At 42.0% G+C, this 19,367-nt stretch overlaps 1 protein-coding gene across 2 annotated transcripts in view; it reads left to right on the top strand.

The window, feature by feature from the left end:
• DLC1 (DLC1 Rho GTPase activating protein) overlaps positions 1 to 19,367 on the top strand; it is a 282,574-nt gene that overhangs the window by 35,900 nt on the left and 227,307 nt on the right. For both annotated transcript variants that reach the window (XM_048509074.1, XM_048509075.1), the window contains exon 3: positions 19,041 to 19,190. In XM_048509074.1, coding sequence (XP_048365031.1) covers positions 19,041 to 19,190 — 150 coding nt within the window. The remainder of the gene's footprint in view (positions 1 to 19,040; positions 19,191 to 19,367) is intronic.

The raw sequence follows: 19,367 nt of genomic DNA, 5'->3' as shown, positions 1-19,367 counted from the left end.
GCGAGCTTGCGCTGACCAGCTTGCGTTTACCTGGTATTCCACCAGGTATATGATTGAGGACAGTGATGGTACAAACTAAAGCCTGGCCTCCCCCCCCCTTCCCTCCTCTTTTTCTTGTTGTGTATCTCTCCAGTTCAGACAGAAAGAAAGAAGCCTTTATTGGCATATAAATAATTCCAGGCAGCCATGATCAAACCAAAATAAGAATAAGAGCAAGCTATAACCACAAATCACAAATAGGAAAAAGTATGTGACAATTAATATACCAGTCCTATGTTGCTGCAGCTTTATGACATCCTGAAATTTTTTTGCTGCTTTCTCATTTTTTCAAGATTGGAATTATTCAAGAAAAGGAGCAACTTAGAAGAATCAGAAAGTCTGTGCTATTTGCTACAGTAGAGCTTAGATACTTTGCTCATGTTTCTGAGTATAAAGGACAATAGAATAGAGAATACAGTACAGCCCACTTTACAGAGACCACACCTATCTAAATATGCTATATTTTGATAACTTCCGTAGACTATTTCAGATGGCATAACATTGCATCTGGCCAAAGAGAAAGCTCTACATGTACTGTATGTGACTCTGTGTTTAGAAACTGGGCAGGTAGTAATAAAGCATAGCTTACTACCAGTAGGTATTGGCTGAAAATACACTGTAATTCTGATCCCACTAGACTTATTTACTAAATGCTGTCAAAATCCAATATTTCAAATTGGCTTTCTGCTATTGAGAAAAAAAAATCAGATTCCTTGGAATATCCATGGACTCTCTTTTTAACCTTTCCGCATCCATGATCTTCCATAAAATAAAATACAGACTTGGAGATCGAAGCACAAAATCTCAATGGTAGAGTCAATAAGTCTTGCTTCCCTCGCAGATTCCATTTAATGCAGGTCATACTGCTACATATTTTTACTGTCTCCAAACTCCAAACCCACATCTCAGCATCCCAAAAAATTTCCATAAAAATTTAGATTGAATACATTCCAGTGAATGGCACTAATCCATAGTGGAATTCCATACAGCGCATGTGCACCTATTTTAGAATTAATTTTTTTTAATGCAGTGGGCACCTATTGGTTTCCAGCATGAAAAAGAAACATGCAATGACCAAGGTACTAGTTTTGGCCATGTTTATTGCTGACTCAGAAGTTCAAATTTCACTTTATTGGAAATGTATGTCCCTACAGTTTATTATTTACTATGGGACTGCCAGACTGGACTATCCTCTTGAGTGGATATTTTGGGATTAAGTGACAATGTAGGAATGTTTACTACTAGTGATATTTTAATGTTAATTTGTGGTTTAAAATTTAAATGATATATTATGTATGTATAGTTTATTGTTGTAAGCTGTCCTGAGCCCAGTTTTGCCAGGGAAGGGAGGGTTATAAAATTATTATGATGATTTAATTTTGTTTAATATCACAGCTGCCAGTTCTTTAGCTGGTTGTTGGCCTTTCATTACAATTCAAGCCTTACCGGGAGGCCTAGGACATTGTAATGTATCGGTGTAGTATTCGTGCAGATCCCAGCAGGGCTGCCTTCTGAATCTGACAGATGTTGATTTTGTCAATTTGAAGGTGTTTCAAGTGCCGCCCTAGTGCTTTCAAAATGGAGCCCAGGGTTCCGGTTACCACTGGGATGACCTCAGCTGGTTTGTGCCACAGTTGCTGAATCACAATGTTCAAATCATGATATCATTATTATTATTACTACTGCTGCTGCTACTACTACTTCTGCTACTACCACTACTATTAATTGGTGAACATTGGGATTTTAATGGCTTCCCTGTGACACAGACTGTGAATTATGGTGAAAAGTGGACCTGAGACAGCAGATCGCGCTTTCAGAAGGCTGCTTATACTGTTTATTTTCATTGTACTTTCACCTCTGCTATCTAGATTTTGCAAGGTTTTGTAATTTTAGAAAACCTGCTGAATCTATTCGAACGGTGGAGGTGGGATATCTATGTGTACCTCTTACAACTCTTTTAGAGAGAATTGTCTTCAGCCCTGGTTGCTTCTAATCATGCTCTGCTAAGCAAAATTCAGCTGGTACTTTTTGTTTTAAAAAAGTGCCAGTATTCAGACATAGAGGGGCTTTCCCCACTTACCATTTGCTGCGCGCTACTCCGGGAAAGTAGCGCGGGGTCCAGCAGCGCTCCCCACTTGCAAGGGTGGCAACCACGCAGCCGCCCCGATGCCCCGACGCATCATTTTTGGCGCTGAAGGAACGGCACCTTCTGACTGCCCCCTGCGCGGGGCAGTGGGAAACGCAACCCCACGGCATGAATCACTCGTGCCGGGAGCATGCTGGGAGTAGCGCGCTGCAAATGGTAAGTGGGGAAAGCCCCAGAGTTGCACCTATTCCTAATCATTTCCCCATCAAGGCTTGGAAGAGCTCCTAAAAAGTTTAGTACTAGTGAGTGCCATCAGGAAAAAAGCCCTGGTTATACCCTCCTAAATTCACTGAAGTCAGTGAGTTTAGAAGGATGTAATTCCATTTATGATTGCACTGTAAATCTCTTTAACTGTAACTGATGCCTGTTGAAATATGAATCCCACTGCAAAAGAATGAAGAGGGGTTTTTTTTCTCCTTTGGCCTGAATAATTCATTGTCCTTTAAGATCAGGGAAACATATGATATGTGGGTTATTTCTATTATAAGGACTGATACAGCCGCCCAGTTTCCCCTCCTGGTTTTAGAAGGTCATTCTGAAGGCAATGTAATTGAGATAACAGGTTTACTGAGATTGAATAATAGCTGGTTACTTTTTTTAGCCATGTCCAGACTGAAGTCTGACATTGTGTGAGACACTCTTATTCCCTCCATATTTACTGCAGTGTTATGCAGCAACCAGGTGTTTCAAAATCCTACTGTGTAGCCTTAGCAACTTGCAGCATGCATTTCCGCACTTTTTGTTTCTCTTTTAATTTATTACCTAAACTGGAAAGCCTAGGTATCACGTGCTTCACAGCTGTTACTGTATTCCCTTGCTGATACATTAACTACACATTTTAACTTTACATCTGTTGGGTGGGGGGGTGTTTTATTTTTAAAGTACATCTGTGTTTTTGTTAGGGCTTGAAAGTTTCTGTCTTTAATTGATTCCAGTTTAAACTAATTCTGGAAACATGATTTCTTTGTCAAGCACACAATAAATATTTTAATGAATAGGAAACATTTTATAAAAATAAGGCCTGTTTTCTTTGCCATACTTGACAATTGTCCACTTAAGACTCGATAAGAGTAAGACTCGCCCAGCATATGTAAGGAGAAGAGATGCTGTAGAATTATGTACGATGTAGTAGTAGTAGTAGTAGTAGTAGTAGTAGTAGTAGTAGTAGTAGTAGTAGTAGTAGTAGTAGTAGTAGTTGTTGTTGTTAGTAACACTCCCAATGAGGCATCAGGGCTAAATAGTTAATTTAGGGTGATTTCCCACTGGCTATCCTGGGATAGTCACCCGAAATATCCAGGTTTCCTCGCAATCTCCCCACTGCCGCAGATCAGTCCCGTTTCTGGCGCTCCCCAGAACCGCAGAACACAGATCATCCCCATTTTTTGTGCTCCCCCCCCCCTCGCCCTTATCACGGGATTTTCGTGGACCTGCTTGTATATGCACCTTTTTGAAAAAACACTCCAATGGGAGCTAATAGGAGATGGGGGCTACACATTTGAGGGCCCATAACTTTGGCTCCTATGAACCAAACTTCACCAAACCTGGCTGGTAACTTCAGCAGAGTCTCCTACTGATACCACCCAGGTTTTGTGAAGTTTGGTCCAGGGAGTCCAAAGCTATGTTCCCATTAAACAGGATCATGCTGGTAAGCGTTTCTGTGCATGGTGTTTCCACTTTCTGATAATTATTGCACCATATCAGTGAAAAGGGAAAATCTTTGTGATTTAATATGAGCACAGATGTACTTGTATAAACTGTATCCTTCTCTGGACTGCTCTTACCAGGACAAGCAAAACTTTGTACCTGCAGGCAGCTAGATAGGACAGCAGACAAGGGGCAGAGATAGAGGCAGGTGCTAGCCTTTAGCGGCTATAACCCCTTCCTTGACATGGCAGTGCACCTGCAAGGGAGGTAAACAAAAATATCATTTGTACTCTCTCCTGACAGGCTGGTCAGGCATGCTGAAGATGGAAGGTAGGTTGAGGCAAGTGCCTTTCTCCATTGGCACAGTTGTGTGCTTTAATGCTTTTGTGGTTCTTTAATACATTTGGGATTGAGAAATGAATCCTCACATGAACATATGAATTCTTTATACTCAATCAGGCCATTGGTCCATCAGGTTCAGTATTATCTAATCAGACTGGTAGGGGCTCAGACAGAGGTCATTCACCTCATCAGCATGGTGATGTGGTATAGTGGATCTGGTAAACTGGATTTGTTTCCACACTCCTACGTTCCTGCTGGGCTACATTCCTGACCTTGGAATAGTTACAGTTCTTTGGAACTCTCTCAGCCCCACCTATCTCAGAGGTGGGGAGAGGAAGGGGAGAGGAAGGGAAGAGGGGGGAGGAAGGGAAAGGGGTTTGTAAGCTGCCTTGACTCTCCTTTACAGGAGAGAAAGGTGGGGTCTAAATCCAAACTGTTCTTCTTAACAGTGGCAGACTGTAATCTGGAGGACCGGGTTTGATTCCCCCGTCCTCCACATAAAGTCTGAGGTGTGACCTTGAGCTAGTCACAGTTCTCTCTTGGAACTCTCTCAGTCCCACTACCTCACAAGGTGTCTGTTGTGGAGACAGGAAGGGAAGGAGTTTGTAAGCTGCTTTGAGACTCCTAAAAGGTAGAGAAAAAGCGAGGTTTAAAAACCAACTCTTCTATTGCTTCTGCTATCTGGTCCTTTTAACTGGGAATGCCAGGGGTTGAAGCTAGGACCTTTTGCATGCCAAACAGATGCTCTACCATTGAGCCATGGCCCCCTCCTGATGGTTGATTTCTCATGTAAAGAAAAAAATGTGTTCATCGCAGATTTCTTTTCCCAGCCTTTCAGTTTCCCAATACAAAAGTCACTAGTTCCGCTTTTCTTTTTAAGCCTTCTTGAGCTGAAACTGAAAGTTTTCAAGGTGTTTTGGGAGAAAAGCTGTGTAGAGTTTCTCCCCAAAACACTTTGTTCCCCATCCTGAAAATGTTTTATTTGTGATGTGCAGAAAAAAGCCAGTGTTAAATGAGGCAGCTGTCAGTTCAGAGATGCTCATCAATCATTATCGTGACCACTTTTCCCGCCTGGTTCCACTGTGGGAAGTATATTTACTTACATCCTGTAGTAAACTTTTCCTCAAAAACTTTTCAGCTGTGCTAGAAATTCCCACAGTCATTTAAAATATTTTGGGTACTATTTTTTCCTGTGGGGCATGTATGAAATAGAAAGCCTCATGCAAGTTTTACAACAGCTGCATAGTAAGCATATAGCTTCAGCTACAAATCTGAAAGTAGCTCTGAAATATTTTTTTAAAAAATCAGATTGACATGATCATGAATAATAGTTCCTAGTATGTAAGTTGTATTCCTTTGGGTTCCTGGATCTGATATTCTAAAGTATTGTGATGGCATAACATGGGCTCATTCCGCACATGCAGAATAATGCACTTTCAAACTGCTTTCAGTGCTCTTTGAAGCTGTGCGGAATAGCAAAATCCACTTTCAAACAGTTGTGAAAGTGGTTTGAAAACACATTATTTTGCGTGTGCAGAAGGGGCCATGGATTCAGATCACAAATGTTATAGAACATTATAGAAATGGTGTTCAAATTCTGAAGAGAGGTGGAGGCTCTCAGCTACCCATGTTACGCAAAATTCAGTTGGAGCAGGAACTTTGGGATTTCTGGGGATTTCTCTTTGTTATTTCTGTTGGGGGTAAAGAATAGGGACAGGAGCAGGCTGCTGAGGGTCAAATGCTACACGGGTAGATCTTTTTTCCCTTGCCCTCTCTGACAGCAGGAATGGGTAAGAGAAGGAAAGCATGGGTAAAAGGAGAGTATAACAACCTGTAACTGAGTTCTGTTTCCCTTGGAGTTTCCTTAGCCCTTTCTTTCTAAGAACCCCAACAGGGAAGGATTGGTAGTATGACAGAGCAAAGAGTGACAAAGCCACTCCAATCCTCTGTTACTTTGTGACTGTGGGGGGAAGGGGGGTTCTGGGGTAGATGTGGAATGGCCCCTACTGTGGCATTAGCAGCACATACAACTTTGATGATGGACGAAGAGGGGAATCTAGAGTTATTAGGTCCCTCAACCACTGACGAGGGATAAGGAGTGGTGTTGCCAGATCCAGGTTGGGAAACTCCTGAGGATTTGGTGATGGAGCCTGGGGAGGACAGGGATTTCAGAAGGACAATATGCCTCAGTGTCCATCCTCCAGAGCATCCATTTTCTCCAGGAGACTTGATCTTGGTAGTCTGGAGATGAGCTGCAATTTCAGGGGATCCCCAGGTCCCATCTGGAGGCTGGCATCCCCAGAAAAATTACAAAGATTTTACTTTAGCCTGACAGTTCTTAATGTTCTCTAGAGTCCTTGAAATACTTATAAATACAACAATCTTATGGCATGTAATGAATACCTTTAGTAACAATTTAGTACACCTTTAGTAACAATTTAGTCCACCTTTAGTAATAATTTTGTAACAATTTAGTACACTAGTAACAATTTAGTGTAAATGTAATTTAGTATAAAGAGAGAAGAGGGCCAGGCTAGTCCCCAGGCTGGGCCTACCTCTCCTCCTTAGTAGAGGGGGAAATGTGGTAGCAGGCTTTCCACTGGACACTGACTGGGCAGAGGACCTCAAAGGCAGACACCAGTGCTGCCGTGGAGATAGCCAGGCTGTTGGTATCCACAACCTCTGGCACCTTATAAGGCTGACAAGGGCTGTCTATTGGACAGGCAGGCCCTGAGTGCTCTCTGATTCTCCCCACCTATCCTAAGCAGCTCTCCCCTTTCCATTTCCTGCCTGTGTTGTAAAATGCAATTCAGGAGCAGCAATATTAAGATTGCTAGCATGAGTGCAGCTTCTTCTGCTTCTAGGATCCTAAAATACTTTGGCTGCACTAAACTAGTATAATGTCACATTTATCCTGTCTTTGAAGCTTAACAAAGGAAGATCATAATCTGATCCGTCCATCCCACCAAAAGGGTAGGTGCACAAGAGAAAAGGAGGACCAAGCAAGAATGGAGAGACGCTGCAACAGTTTGCGCTCTCCTCCCTTCAACCACCTCCCTCCATCATCACTCACATCCGGACAGATAAACTGGGTTGTAGGTGGAGAGAGGAGGGATAATTTTTCACTGCCTAATCTAGAGAGGAATTGGCAGATGAAAATGTTGTCTCATTTTAAAAGTGAGTATTCCAAGCTGCCTAAAATGTGTACTGTGAGCAGCAATATATAAATGTTGTCTGAATTTCTGAGACCTACCTTTTTGTCCAGAAATCAAGCATTGTTTGAAATCCCTGCCTATCTGTTTCTGCTTTACTTCATAGTTCAATCATTAACTGATCAGTACATTCACAAACTAGCAATCAACACATATTTTGGGTGCTGTGTGGTTTCCGGGCTGTATGGCCGTGTTCTAGCAGCATTCTCTCCTGACGTTTCGCCTGCATCTGTGGCTGGCATCTTCAGAGGATCTGATGTTGGGAAAGCAACACATACTTTATGACCCCTTCCACACATGCAGAATAATGCATTTTCAATCCACTTTCACTATTGTTTGCAAGTGGATTTTGCTATTCCACACAGTAAAATCCAGCTGCAAAGTGGATTGAAAGTGCATTATTCTGCATGTGCAGAAGGGGCTTATATTAGCCTCCTAATTAACTGGAATAGGTGACACAGCTGTACGGTTAAGTGCAAAAGGGCCTCAGGGAAGGCAAGAGACATTCAAAGGTGATTTGCCATTGCCTGCCTTTCTGCATAGTGACCCTGGTATTTTTGGATGGAATTGGCCAAAATTTGGTGCAAAGAGGGATATTTTAGAATATTCTAGGTATGTAAATTGCCAAAAATGGGAAGGTTAACAATTGCTTTCTGTGCAGTTTTTCAGTATTACTGAGGTTTTAGTGATATTTGTTTATATGTGATTATTTTTTCGCTTAAACCATCAGAATCAAACAGCCAGCCAATCCCCGGCTGCACTTAATCATCCTTCTTAAGATCCATGTTTCAAGAACCTCAGCTGATTTTATTTCTCAGTAAACTGACTGGCCTTCTGGGTCCCGTCCTGCACAAAAGCAAAATTGAGCAAAACATTGGAGCCTGTTTTTTTTAATTCTGTTGACATTTTTAGATACAGAAGCATTTTGTACTTTAAATAAAGCAGACTGTGACCTCTATTGCACAACTAAAGAGATACTTAGAAATATGCTTGGAATTATAAGCGACAGAATCCCGTGGGGCAGAAAAACCAAGACCATAACATTAGAAGGAGAGCGTGAAACATAAAGTGGAAGCATTTCAATATTCACTCCTTTGTACAGACTTGGTGGCACAATAACCAGAGCTGCTGATGCCAAGTCATCATATGACATTTGTGAGGTCAACCAAGGGCTGTCGAGCACTGTTGCCATCACATGGCATAGTGCAGCTTCAGGCTTTGCCCGCAGTGCTGCTCCAATGTGCAATCCAGGCTTATGTCTGATAAATCAAAAGAAGTGTCAAATGCTTCTTCCATGTTTGCACACCTGTATAGGTACTGGAAGACATAGCAGTGACATGAACCATGTCCAAGTTTTACCAACTGACTTTCTAAGCATAACAATTCTGTTTGTAGGCTTTCTTGGGAAATCTACCTAGCTAATATGGGAGACAGAGACCTGTCTAGATGGACCTCTCATCTGATCTAGTAAAGACTGTCTTATGTTTGGACCTGTTGTTTTTCCATTATAAAGGTCTATGGTCTTCAACTGATAGGAAAATGTGGGAAAGGACAGAGCCTGAATTTAATTAAAATTCATACTTGGGAGTTCCTCTCCACAATCTGGGACTCTCTTCTTTCCATCAATATCACAACTTTCTACTGTCAGTTGAGCCGTCATTTTTGGTCACCTCCTTCTGATAAGCAATTTGTAAATTGTGGAATATAGTTGTACTGATTATTTGTTTTACTTTCTCATGCCAGTGTTATGTGTGTAAGCCATCTTTTGCCTCTTTGGTGGAGGTGGGAAAGCAGGATACAAATGGTTGAAATACACAGATCACAACTGCCCAGCAAGTGAGTTGGACTCTGGCTCAGGCCACTTGGGTACTCTGCCAAGGGCATCTGAAAGAATCCAAAGGGCAGAGTTGGCATTCTGAACAACTATTAAAAGAGAGCCAGTGGATAAGAGGGGATTATTCTCTTGCTATCACAATGCATAAAAATGAGTAAGAGTTTCATGAAATCCCCACTGATTAATTTCGCTCTCAGAGCACAAACACTCTTTGCAATTTGACTTCATCTGCATTGAGCAATTCAGTCCAGTCACATAGTTCCAACACTCCCTTCAGTGTCTTGTTGAAGCTCTAGTTTAATGAATCCAAATGAAACTTGCCCAAACCACTAATATAATCTCATGTACAGTTATTGAAAGAATAATTATTTGTCTCATCCAACTTTGGCGAGAAAAAGAAAGATAACAAGCTGGGATACTTTGCCTCTTTCCAAAACATAATTTCTTCTGCAGCAGCTTCCTCTGCCTTAAAAACAGGCTCAGATTTATTCTGCAGTTGGCTGTGTGCAGCAGGGCCAAGCAGACAAATGAGAAGGCTAGTATGGTAACTGGCCAAATACTGGACCAACGCCAGTGGTTCAGTTTCCAAAGTCTTCCAAGATTCCTTTTTTGTTGAAAAAGTGTACAACAGTGCAAAACACTTCCATTACATAGAATTTAGCTAAACACCACTGATACCGGAGTATCAGTTGTAAATGCAATCTTGGGCTGCCGTCCTGCATCCTGCCTGGTTACACAAGACTGTCTATTGAATAGTTTGGACACTATCGCCATGCCATCTCTTGTAGGTACAGTGTAATAAAATAACATCTGTATGTGAAATCTATTATTTCCACAAGCAGCCGCTCCTGGTGACATGACATTGGCTCAGGATCAAACCAGCCTGAACTAGCTTTTCATTTCAGTCCTGTTTCATATTCTGAATGGCCATTGGCTACATTTTGTGTGATACGGGTAAATTTGTGCTTATCTGGAAAACTTAGTATACTATAGACCAGGGGTAGGGAACCTGCGGCTTCAGAGCCGCATGCGGCTCTTCTGCCCTTGCACTGCAGCTCCACGAGCCGAGCTGCCGGTTTCATCCTTGCCTGCCCTGCAGGCAGCAGGGCGGACGCACCAACTGCCCGTGGCCGACTGGGCAGTGCCGCGGGCTTCCCTTCTCACCCACCCTGTTTGAGCAGGGCGGGCGCTTTCCCGGCGGCCGGCAAGGCCAAGCCACTGGCCCCATCCTTGCCCGCCCTGCAGGCAGCAGGGTGGGTGCATCCATGCGCTTCTCAGAATGAGTGGAGTAAAAGGTTAAAAAAAACCAATATATACAGTGTTATCTTTATTTTAAATGTCAAAAATTATTTGCGGCTCCAAGTGTTTTCTTTTCCCGTGGAAAACGGGTACAAATGGCTCTTGGAGTGTTAAAGGTTCCCTACCCCTGCTATAGACTGATTAAATGGAATTCTAAACAGTGAACTAAATAGCTGCCTTGTTTTGTGCTGTACCTGTTTCTCAGCTACTTTCCTTTCCCAATTTCAAAAGTCAGAGCACGTTCCAGTCTGCTTCTCCTTTATCATACAGTTGTCTTGGGGTGTTCCCGCAGAGTGGGGTTTATATAGAGGAGAGTGGTATAAAGTGATCTATCAAGGATTACCCTTGATGGTTCTGTGGATTGAATGGGCTGACGCTATGCAGTCTTAAAATCCATCCAATGTTAGGCTACCCTTCAGACTATGCTACATCAATCTTACTTGGTAACAACTGCATATATCATTTCTGCAGATATTACAGACTTCAGTCAGAAACTGATGGCATGAAAGGGTCTAATGTACAATTGTTACTAAAGTCGTAATGCACTGGTGACCTGGGAGTCCACCTACTATCAGACCATCTTCTAAGAAATCAGTTCTACATATATCCTCCTGGGTTTTGACTGCAAAATGATGACTGGGCGAGGGAAAGGTATTGGAAGCCAAAGTCTCTGGCATCCACAAGGGGGTGACATCATTTCCACCATGCACTGGAAGTGACATCATCTCACCAACAACCTCTGGAATTTGGGCAAAACTCTATGGTCAAAAGGCTACTACCTTAGAGTTTTGCTCAAATATCAGAGTGATATATCATCATCAGTGATACAATGACATCACTTTCAGTGCATGCCAGAAATGACATCATTGCATTCAGACACCAGAGGCCTCAGTCTAAGTTTATGTCCCCTACCCCTTGCTGGTTGCGTACAGGGACCTGACAACCCTAATTAGTTCCAACCTGTGGAATGGGCTCCAAGTGAGGGAGTGGGGGTCCCAGTTCTAGATGTATTTAGTAGCCAATACTAGGCTATTTTAGTGGCTTTTAGTGGGGTGTAGGCTACAGGCATTTGTGGGGGACATTTTGGGAGTTTTATCATATATTTTAAATTTGAGTCATGGGTAAAGGTAGGACATAAGCATTTAATTAATAATTTTTAAAATAACTTTTTAATAAATAGCATTTTAAAATAACAACATACCTATAGTACCACAAAGTAATATGGACAGTAGCCTGAAAAAACCCATTGAAATTATTTGTTTTCATATATTCATTTAATTAGAGTGCATTTATCGCACTACCATTTTTATCCCCTAAAGAGGACATATTACTTTAAACCAATAAATAAATTATTTCCTTGGTCAGACTGTTCGTTAAATGTCAAATGTCAAGCATACCACTTTTGTAAAAATTTTGCATTCATTAGTACTTTCTATAAACCTCAGCAAGAGATAAAATTCCCACATCAGTTCTCAAGTTTTTCCATTGCTCAGAGCTTCAGGGAATGACATAAACCAGATTCCATCTGATTTATATACCTGCTTGCAGAAGTCAACAGATAGCTCTGAAATGGGACATATTGTCTAATCCTTAGCCTTTCTTCTCAGATCAGTTGAATGACTTCACAGTAGATGAAAAGAGACTGAATACCTATCCCTTCTTCTTGAACAGGGTGTTTTTCTTTTAAATAAAGTGAGGCGCAACCAAGCACTTCAACATCCTATGAAATGTATAACGCTAATGTATGATTTTAGGCTCCATCCAACTGGCCCCGGATCAAAGGTACCCAGAGGAATTTTGCCAGTTCTCTTTGTAAAAGGGTTCTTTCTTTTGCCCTGCCGTTCCAGCAGAACAGCTCCCTCTAAAAGCTAAAGTTATGCTGCAGTCCAATCCTATGCATTCTTCCAAGTATGCTTGCTTAGAACTCCAATGAAAAGAAGTGTGGTGTAGTGTTATGGTATTGGGTTTAAATCCTCACTCAGGAGTGAACTTGAGTGACCCTGGCAGTCTTTCTGTCTCAGCCTAACCTATCTCATGTAGAAAAACCTACGTAGCCATAGAAAAACCTATGTAGAAAAGCAATTGCCAGATTTACGTAGAGCATAGTATCCATCTGGGAAAATGAAGAGAAAGATTGTCACGTCTAGACAGACATTTCATTAAAATAAAATCTCTGCCTGTCCTTAAAGGAATTCAGAATGGCATTCATGACTGTCCACAATACCATTTAATGTCACAGCAATACTGTGAAGCAGGTTAGGCTGAGAGACAATGACTGGCCCAGTGAGGCAACCAGAATTTTGAACTTGTGTCTCCCAAATCCTAGCCCAATGCTCTAACCACACCCTACAGGTTCTATGGCACCCAGGAGACAACTTCTACAGCATAGTCACCTATACATCACCAGCATGGTGTATTAGTTAAGGTGTTGGACTAGGATGTGGGAAGCACAGGTTCAAGTCCCCATCGTGCCATAAAAACTTGTTGTGTAACCTTGGGCCCAGGGACGTAGGTATAGATTTTTAGGGGGGGGTTAGGGGGGGCTACACTTCCACCCGCCCCTAGGGCATGGCCATGCCTCCCCAAGCCCCACTCCTGGCCTAACGCTTATAAAAGCAGCTCTCCAAAGTCAGGGATGGCAGACTCCCCTGCCCTGCCCTCCCCTGCCCTCCCCTCTGGGCAGAGGCATAGAGGGAAAATGGAGTCCAATGCAAAATCTGAGTCCCCCCCCCCCCCAGGCAGCCGCTGTGATGCCGGAATCCACCCCCAAACAGCATCACTTTCAATGGTGTTTAAACTAGAGAGCCCAAATTCTCCTTTTAAATCCACCTTAAAGGGAGAATCTGGGGTCCCTAGTTAAACAACATTGAAAGTGATGATGTTTGGGGGTGGATTATCCCCCACCCTGAAACAGCATCACTTTCAATGTGGCGTAGTGGTTAAGAGCAGGCGCATTCTAATCTGGAGGAAACCGGGTTTGATTCCCTGCTCTGCCACTTGCTGTGGAGGGCTTATCTGTGGGAATTCAGATTAGCCTGTGCACTCCCACACACGCCAGCTGGGTGACCTTGGGCTACTAGGTCATTAGCCAGCTTCTTGGAGCTTCCCTCAGCTCTCCACTCACCTCACAGGGTGTTTGCTGTGAGGAGCAAGGGCAAAGGAGAGATTGTAAGCCCCTTTGAGTCTTGCTACAGGAGAGAAAGGGGTATATAACCAAACTCTTCTTCTTCTTTCTTCTAAACTGAGGGGACCTTCAGATTATCCGTTTAAACCCATTCCAAGGGGTGTGGATTTAAAAGGAGAATCTGGGGAGATTTGGGGGTGCTCTGTTGTCAGGGGTGCACTTCATAAGCTAGAAGCCAGAACAAACTTTCAGGAGTATCTTTAGGGAGTCTCTCCTGAATCGATACCAACCTGTGTGCCTTGGTGAAGTTTGGTTCAGGGGGTCCAAAGTTATGGACCCTCAAAGGTGTAACCCCCATCTTCTATTAGCTCCCATTGGAAACAATGGAGGATGGGGGCACCTCCTTTGGGAGTCCATAACTTTGGACCCCCTGAACTAAACCTCACCAAACCCGGGTAGTATCATCAGGAGAGTCCCCCAAACAATCCCTGAAAGTTTGGTGCTGCTAGCCCAAACAATGCGCCCCCTGCAGGCCAAAAACCGAAAAAGAACTAAAATGTTTTAAAAACCCACAAACGGAGGGGCGGAGCTTCGGACATGAATGGGGGGGTTCAAATCCGAGAAAAAACCCCCCTTACCTGTCACACACTCTCAGCCCTGACCCTGTCTAGTATTTGGATGGGAGAGCTTCAAGGAATATCAGGGAGACACAGAAGCAAGTAATAGAAAACCACATATGAACATCTCTTGCCTTCAAAACACTAAGGTTTAAGTCACCTGTGTTTCCTGAGGCCTAAGTCAGCTGTGACTTAACAGCAAAAGAAAAAAAATTCATCACCAGGAATCTATAACCTCTCCTGGAAATTAACCTTTCCATTTCTTAGGCTTTAGGAAATAGTTTGATTCTTCCATATAGACGGCCCCCTAACATGAAGCAACTGTTCAACAAAGGACAATTGAAATAGCTGCTGCATGTGTCTTCATAACCATTCAAGAAACGTCATTTATGACAACAGCCTATTTCACCAACATTTTATTTATTTTTACTTTCTGGAATTCCTCTATTCCTTCTGTCAGGATTATCCCCTGTAGAGCAGCAGGCATAATCCATATCAATATCGTACGGAGGTTGAAGGGGTCATTTTGGAAAGCAATGCCAGAATTACCTCAGAAGCAGAACTTAATCTGCATACTGGAATGCTGACAATCTTCAAATGGCACTTATCCAATACCATTCCTTATATTCATAGTGCATTCCTATAGTCATAGTAATCAAAAGTGACATTTTTAATATCACTATTTGAATCTAGTTTCAGTTCTTTTGGTTAAGGAAATATGTGAACAATCTGGGTTGTAGTTTTCCTGAAATCTATAGGTGCCACAACTGTCGTACCACTATTAAAGGTCAACCAAATAATCTTGAAAATAATCTGAATGAATAAAATGTTGGTTGGGTGGAAAAAGAAATAATGTCAAGATAAAATTATGAACTGGTAGAAGGGTAAAGAGTTATACAGACATAAAGCATGCACACAGTTCCATGTGTGACTAATATCTATGCAATGTGATAGCAAAACAGGGACAGAATATAAAGGCCATTGACTGCTGTCCTTTTCAGAGTTCTACATATTTTCATTTTTATGGATATAATTCTTAGGCTTTTATGAGTATATTTACAAGCTTCTTAACTGTGCAATATACCATGTGGAAAAGTCATAACTTCAAAAAAAAAAGCATTTTAAAACATGCACAGGGCAGACCATTGAAGTAAAGAATGAAAACTCTTCATAATATATTTGATTTGATGCTCACAGATTTATATATGTCAGTGCCTAAAAGTGTTGGGAGAAATACTTAACACTTGGTATTAGCAAAGTCAATGGTATGATAATTTCCTTTCCACATGTGCAGGGGCTTCTGTGTGTTCAGTCTGCATTTTGTAGGGTTTCCAACCTCCAGGTGAAGTCTGGAAAATCCCCCAGAATTAAAACTCATCCCCAGACTACCGAGATCAGTTTCCCTGGAGAAAATGGTTGTTTCTGGAAGGTGGACATTATGGTCATTTATGAATCTGTGGTCTCCTTCACGTAGGTTGTACATTCCCTTTTCACTGGATTCTTCTTTACATACACTTTTCCCCCTCTTCAGAACTCACCTCACTCTCAGATTAGAGAATCTCCACGGTTTCTGAAAGTGCAACTTTTCCTCTCCCTTTGCAGGGAAAGCAAAGGGAATCAACATATGTCTGGCTTTCTTTGGGTTTTCTCACTTCTCCCAGCCTTTTCCCACTCGCACAACAGCAGTTTCTCCCATTTTTCTGACTTCAGAAGCATTGAATGGGCTGTTTTTTCTCTTTCTTTTAATTGTCACCACCCGGATCTGGTCCCGCATTTAACTAAAATTTGTTGCATGCGGGTGCAGAGAACAAGGAGTGAGGCAAACTCAACAAGAAGCCATGCTGATACATGTTTTTCCTTAGCCATGATTATGTAAGTTATCTGAGTGCAGTTGTAGTGCCTTGTTTTTTTTTATTGCCTTGGTCCTAGTTTTGCACAGAGGCTTTCTGGAGATTTTTGAGACAAATATTTCATTATTATTATTATTATTATTATTATTATTATTATTATTATTATTATTATTATTATTATTATTATTATTATTATTATTAAGGTGTCTCAGATTGTGTCTGCTGTTTAACAACTCTGTTAAACAACTCTGCTGTTTAACAACAGTGTTTGTGCCTCACAAGACATGTGCTGAATCTTGTTAGCAGTTGCACAAGCTTCTGACACAACTGAAGAAAAGCCCAGCTCCTATACGAAATTCCTGAGTACTTGGTACATTACCAAAATGCTTTGAGTTGAATGCTTTGCTTCTTCCAAGGGAGTATACTTCCTTTTTCCTCCAGACATGGAATGCATAGAAAAATATGTGCAGGAAAGCATGTGAGGTTTCCTGTTATATATGCAGGAATGCATTTAACATAGCAAACAATATGGCCTGTATTTATCAAAGTGAAAATTGAATTGGTTTTATAATGAGATTATACAGTCATAGCACAAATCCTTTAAAGTTGCTAAATGCTACTGAGAATCTATGCGAACAGTTTCTGCAAATTATATGAATTAGGGGTCATTTATAAGTAGCCGATCTGACTTCCTTTTAATAAGCCTGCATTCAAAACATCTTCAGTTCTTATCATGACTTGATTTGTACTAAGGGGAGAAATAATTTGTGTACTGTAAAATCAATTTTTACATTATATACACTTTTTTCCCCTCTTCTACACATACTTAGTTGCAGTGTCCCTGTAGTCTGTGACAGGATCTGATTTTTAAAAAGATGATTCAGTGGGTGAGAGAGGTTTACAAAATTATGCAAAGGGTGGCGAAAGTGCATAGAGAGAACTTTTTTTTCTCCATTTCCCATGATACTAGACTTCAAAGGGATGCGAAGAAGTCGGTGGGCAATAGGAACAGTACCATTAAGAGAAAGTAGTAAACCATGTGGAACCTTCTGCCATGGGATGCAGTATAGCCTGTAGTTTAGATGGCTTTAAAAGAGGCTAGACTCATCATAGTGGAGCACAGACAGTATACTTTTGACTGTCATTTGTTGCTCAAAAAGGCAACAGGAGAAGTTGGCCTCTGTGCTGCTAAATCGAGGCATCTAGGCAAACAGTTAGTTGCTCTTAGGAAACAGGATGCTCAACTTGGATGACAATTGGTCTAATTTAAAAGGGTATTATTAAATTTATGCCAGTAACCTCTTGATCTGTGGGCGTTGTTGCGGGTATCTTGAGAGTCGACTATAGAGTGAAGGGTCCATTACAGTTCCAACATGCTTTCAGGTTTCAGTTTGGTTCCATCTGGCAGTTCATGGGTTCTCTCTGGAATGGCTCTGATTGCTTGCTGGACAGGCCTGTATCATTGCCAGGACAACAGCGAGACTTTTCCTTGTTACAGTATACCCCTAATCTTATTTAGCATATCTCTGCTTCTTGTTAATCTGTGTCTCCCTCCTCTTTTCTCTTGCCTACGTACCTCCTTGCCGTCTTCCACCTAACTTCCCCCATTCCATGTTCTCTATCAGTGTTTCACAAAATCCATGGGTGTAGACTGAACATGTGCAGGGGAGTGTGTGGCTTAAACATCTGGATCACACTATCAGAACAGACTAAGCATGTATACAAAGTCTATGCAATTGTGTGTGTTTGGGAACCCTATGCACATGTATTTTAGATTTTTTCAGATCAGGGACAGGGCATTCTGCTTCAGTCCCACCATTCACCCCCAATTCGACTTGCCAGGTCCTCCCTGGCAACTGGTAAGGGGACTTTCCAGGTGGTGGACTTCCTCACTGGCAATGCACTGGCATTGCTGATGGCACTCTGACATCTCTTCCTGTGTACACCAGAAGGGATGTAAGCACAGTGATGTTCTGGCATTTGGGCAAAACTTTATGCCTAACCATAGAGTTTTGCCTAAATACCAGAGAATCTCCTGCATCCACCAACAATGCATCGGTGTCACTTCCAGTGCACTGGGAATTACATCAGTGCATCAGAATGGTGCTGATGTTCTCCCATTTTGGTGACACCCCTCACTGGCCAGCTGATCAGCGTGGGGAGCACCAACTAGAGTGGAGGATCCCCACCCTCAGCAGGGGCTAAGAACCCTGCCTCCAACACATTCAAGCAGTGCCTAGAAAAACAGTTGTGTATGGCTATCAAGAAATTGCAGTGCTGAGATCACCATTTGCTGTAAGAAGAGAAAAAGTGGGAAAGTATGAGCTGAAACCTAGCAAAGGACACTGATCTTTGTTAATCTAATGAGGCTAACAATTCTGTCATTTGTGAAAAACAGCCTTTATTTTTATGTTTATTATGCTTAATGTTAGCTGCCCCTTTTAAAATAAATAGGAAACTGAGCAGAAGATGTAATAACAGTGGATTACATTTCCAAAAGACCTAGGAAACCAGCAGAAGTACCGTGCACATGGACATCTGTCCAAGACACATATCTTTTAATACAAAAAAGTTGGACCAGTGCTGGAGAAATGCAGAAACAAATGCTGTGAGGTAGTCCTATAACAAATAGGTGACACTCCATTTTTGGCTTCTGTCAGATCACACTTAACAAAGCTTTTTTTATTTAGCCTGTCCTCGCGCCGAAATGTATTTAAAATGCATGCAAAATGCTTCTCGGTCAGTATGTCGAGCCTTCACAGTGAACGACTCATTGATGGGAGAAAACAGTGTGCATCCCCCCCCCTTTGCCCAAAATGTGAGATTGCTGCCTATTATTCAATGCTGTTTTGTTAAATTAGAAAACAGAGGGTTTTTTATTCTTTCTCAGAAATGCCCTTTCAGATTCCGTAATTGAGTGTTCTGATCCTCAGGAAGCAAGAGAAGGTCGAGATCAGTCACGACTGGACTCTATGGTGCTGCTCATTCTGAAACTGGACCAGCTGGATCAGGATATTGAGAACGCTCTCAGTTCTGGACCTTCTCCATCCAGCACACCGACACACCCATGGAAGCACACACGTGTGAGTATCTTAGTTTATTTGTGTTTTGTTCCTCCTCACTGTTTCAGATTCATGTTTTTTAAAAGAAAAGCAGGATGGTTTTGACTTTGTCTGCTAGTATCCAGACAGCTAACAGTTCATTCTTGCCATTCTAGATCCAGAAGAGTTTCTGGGACCGGAGCAGCAACATGTAAAAGA

The sequence above is a fragment of the Sphaerodactylus townsendi genome, linkage group LG10 (assembly GCF_021028975.2).
Source record: "Sphaerodactylus townsendi isolate TG3544 linkage group LG10, MPM_Stown_v2.3, whole genome shotgun sequence".
In the NCBI taxonomy this organism is placed as follows: domain Eukaryota; kingdom Metazoa; phylum Chordata; class Lepidosauria; order Squamata; family Sphaerodactylidae; genus Sphaerodactylus; species Sphaerodactylus townsendi.
This window is presented reverse-complemented; position numbering and strand designations above follow the sequence as displayed.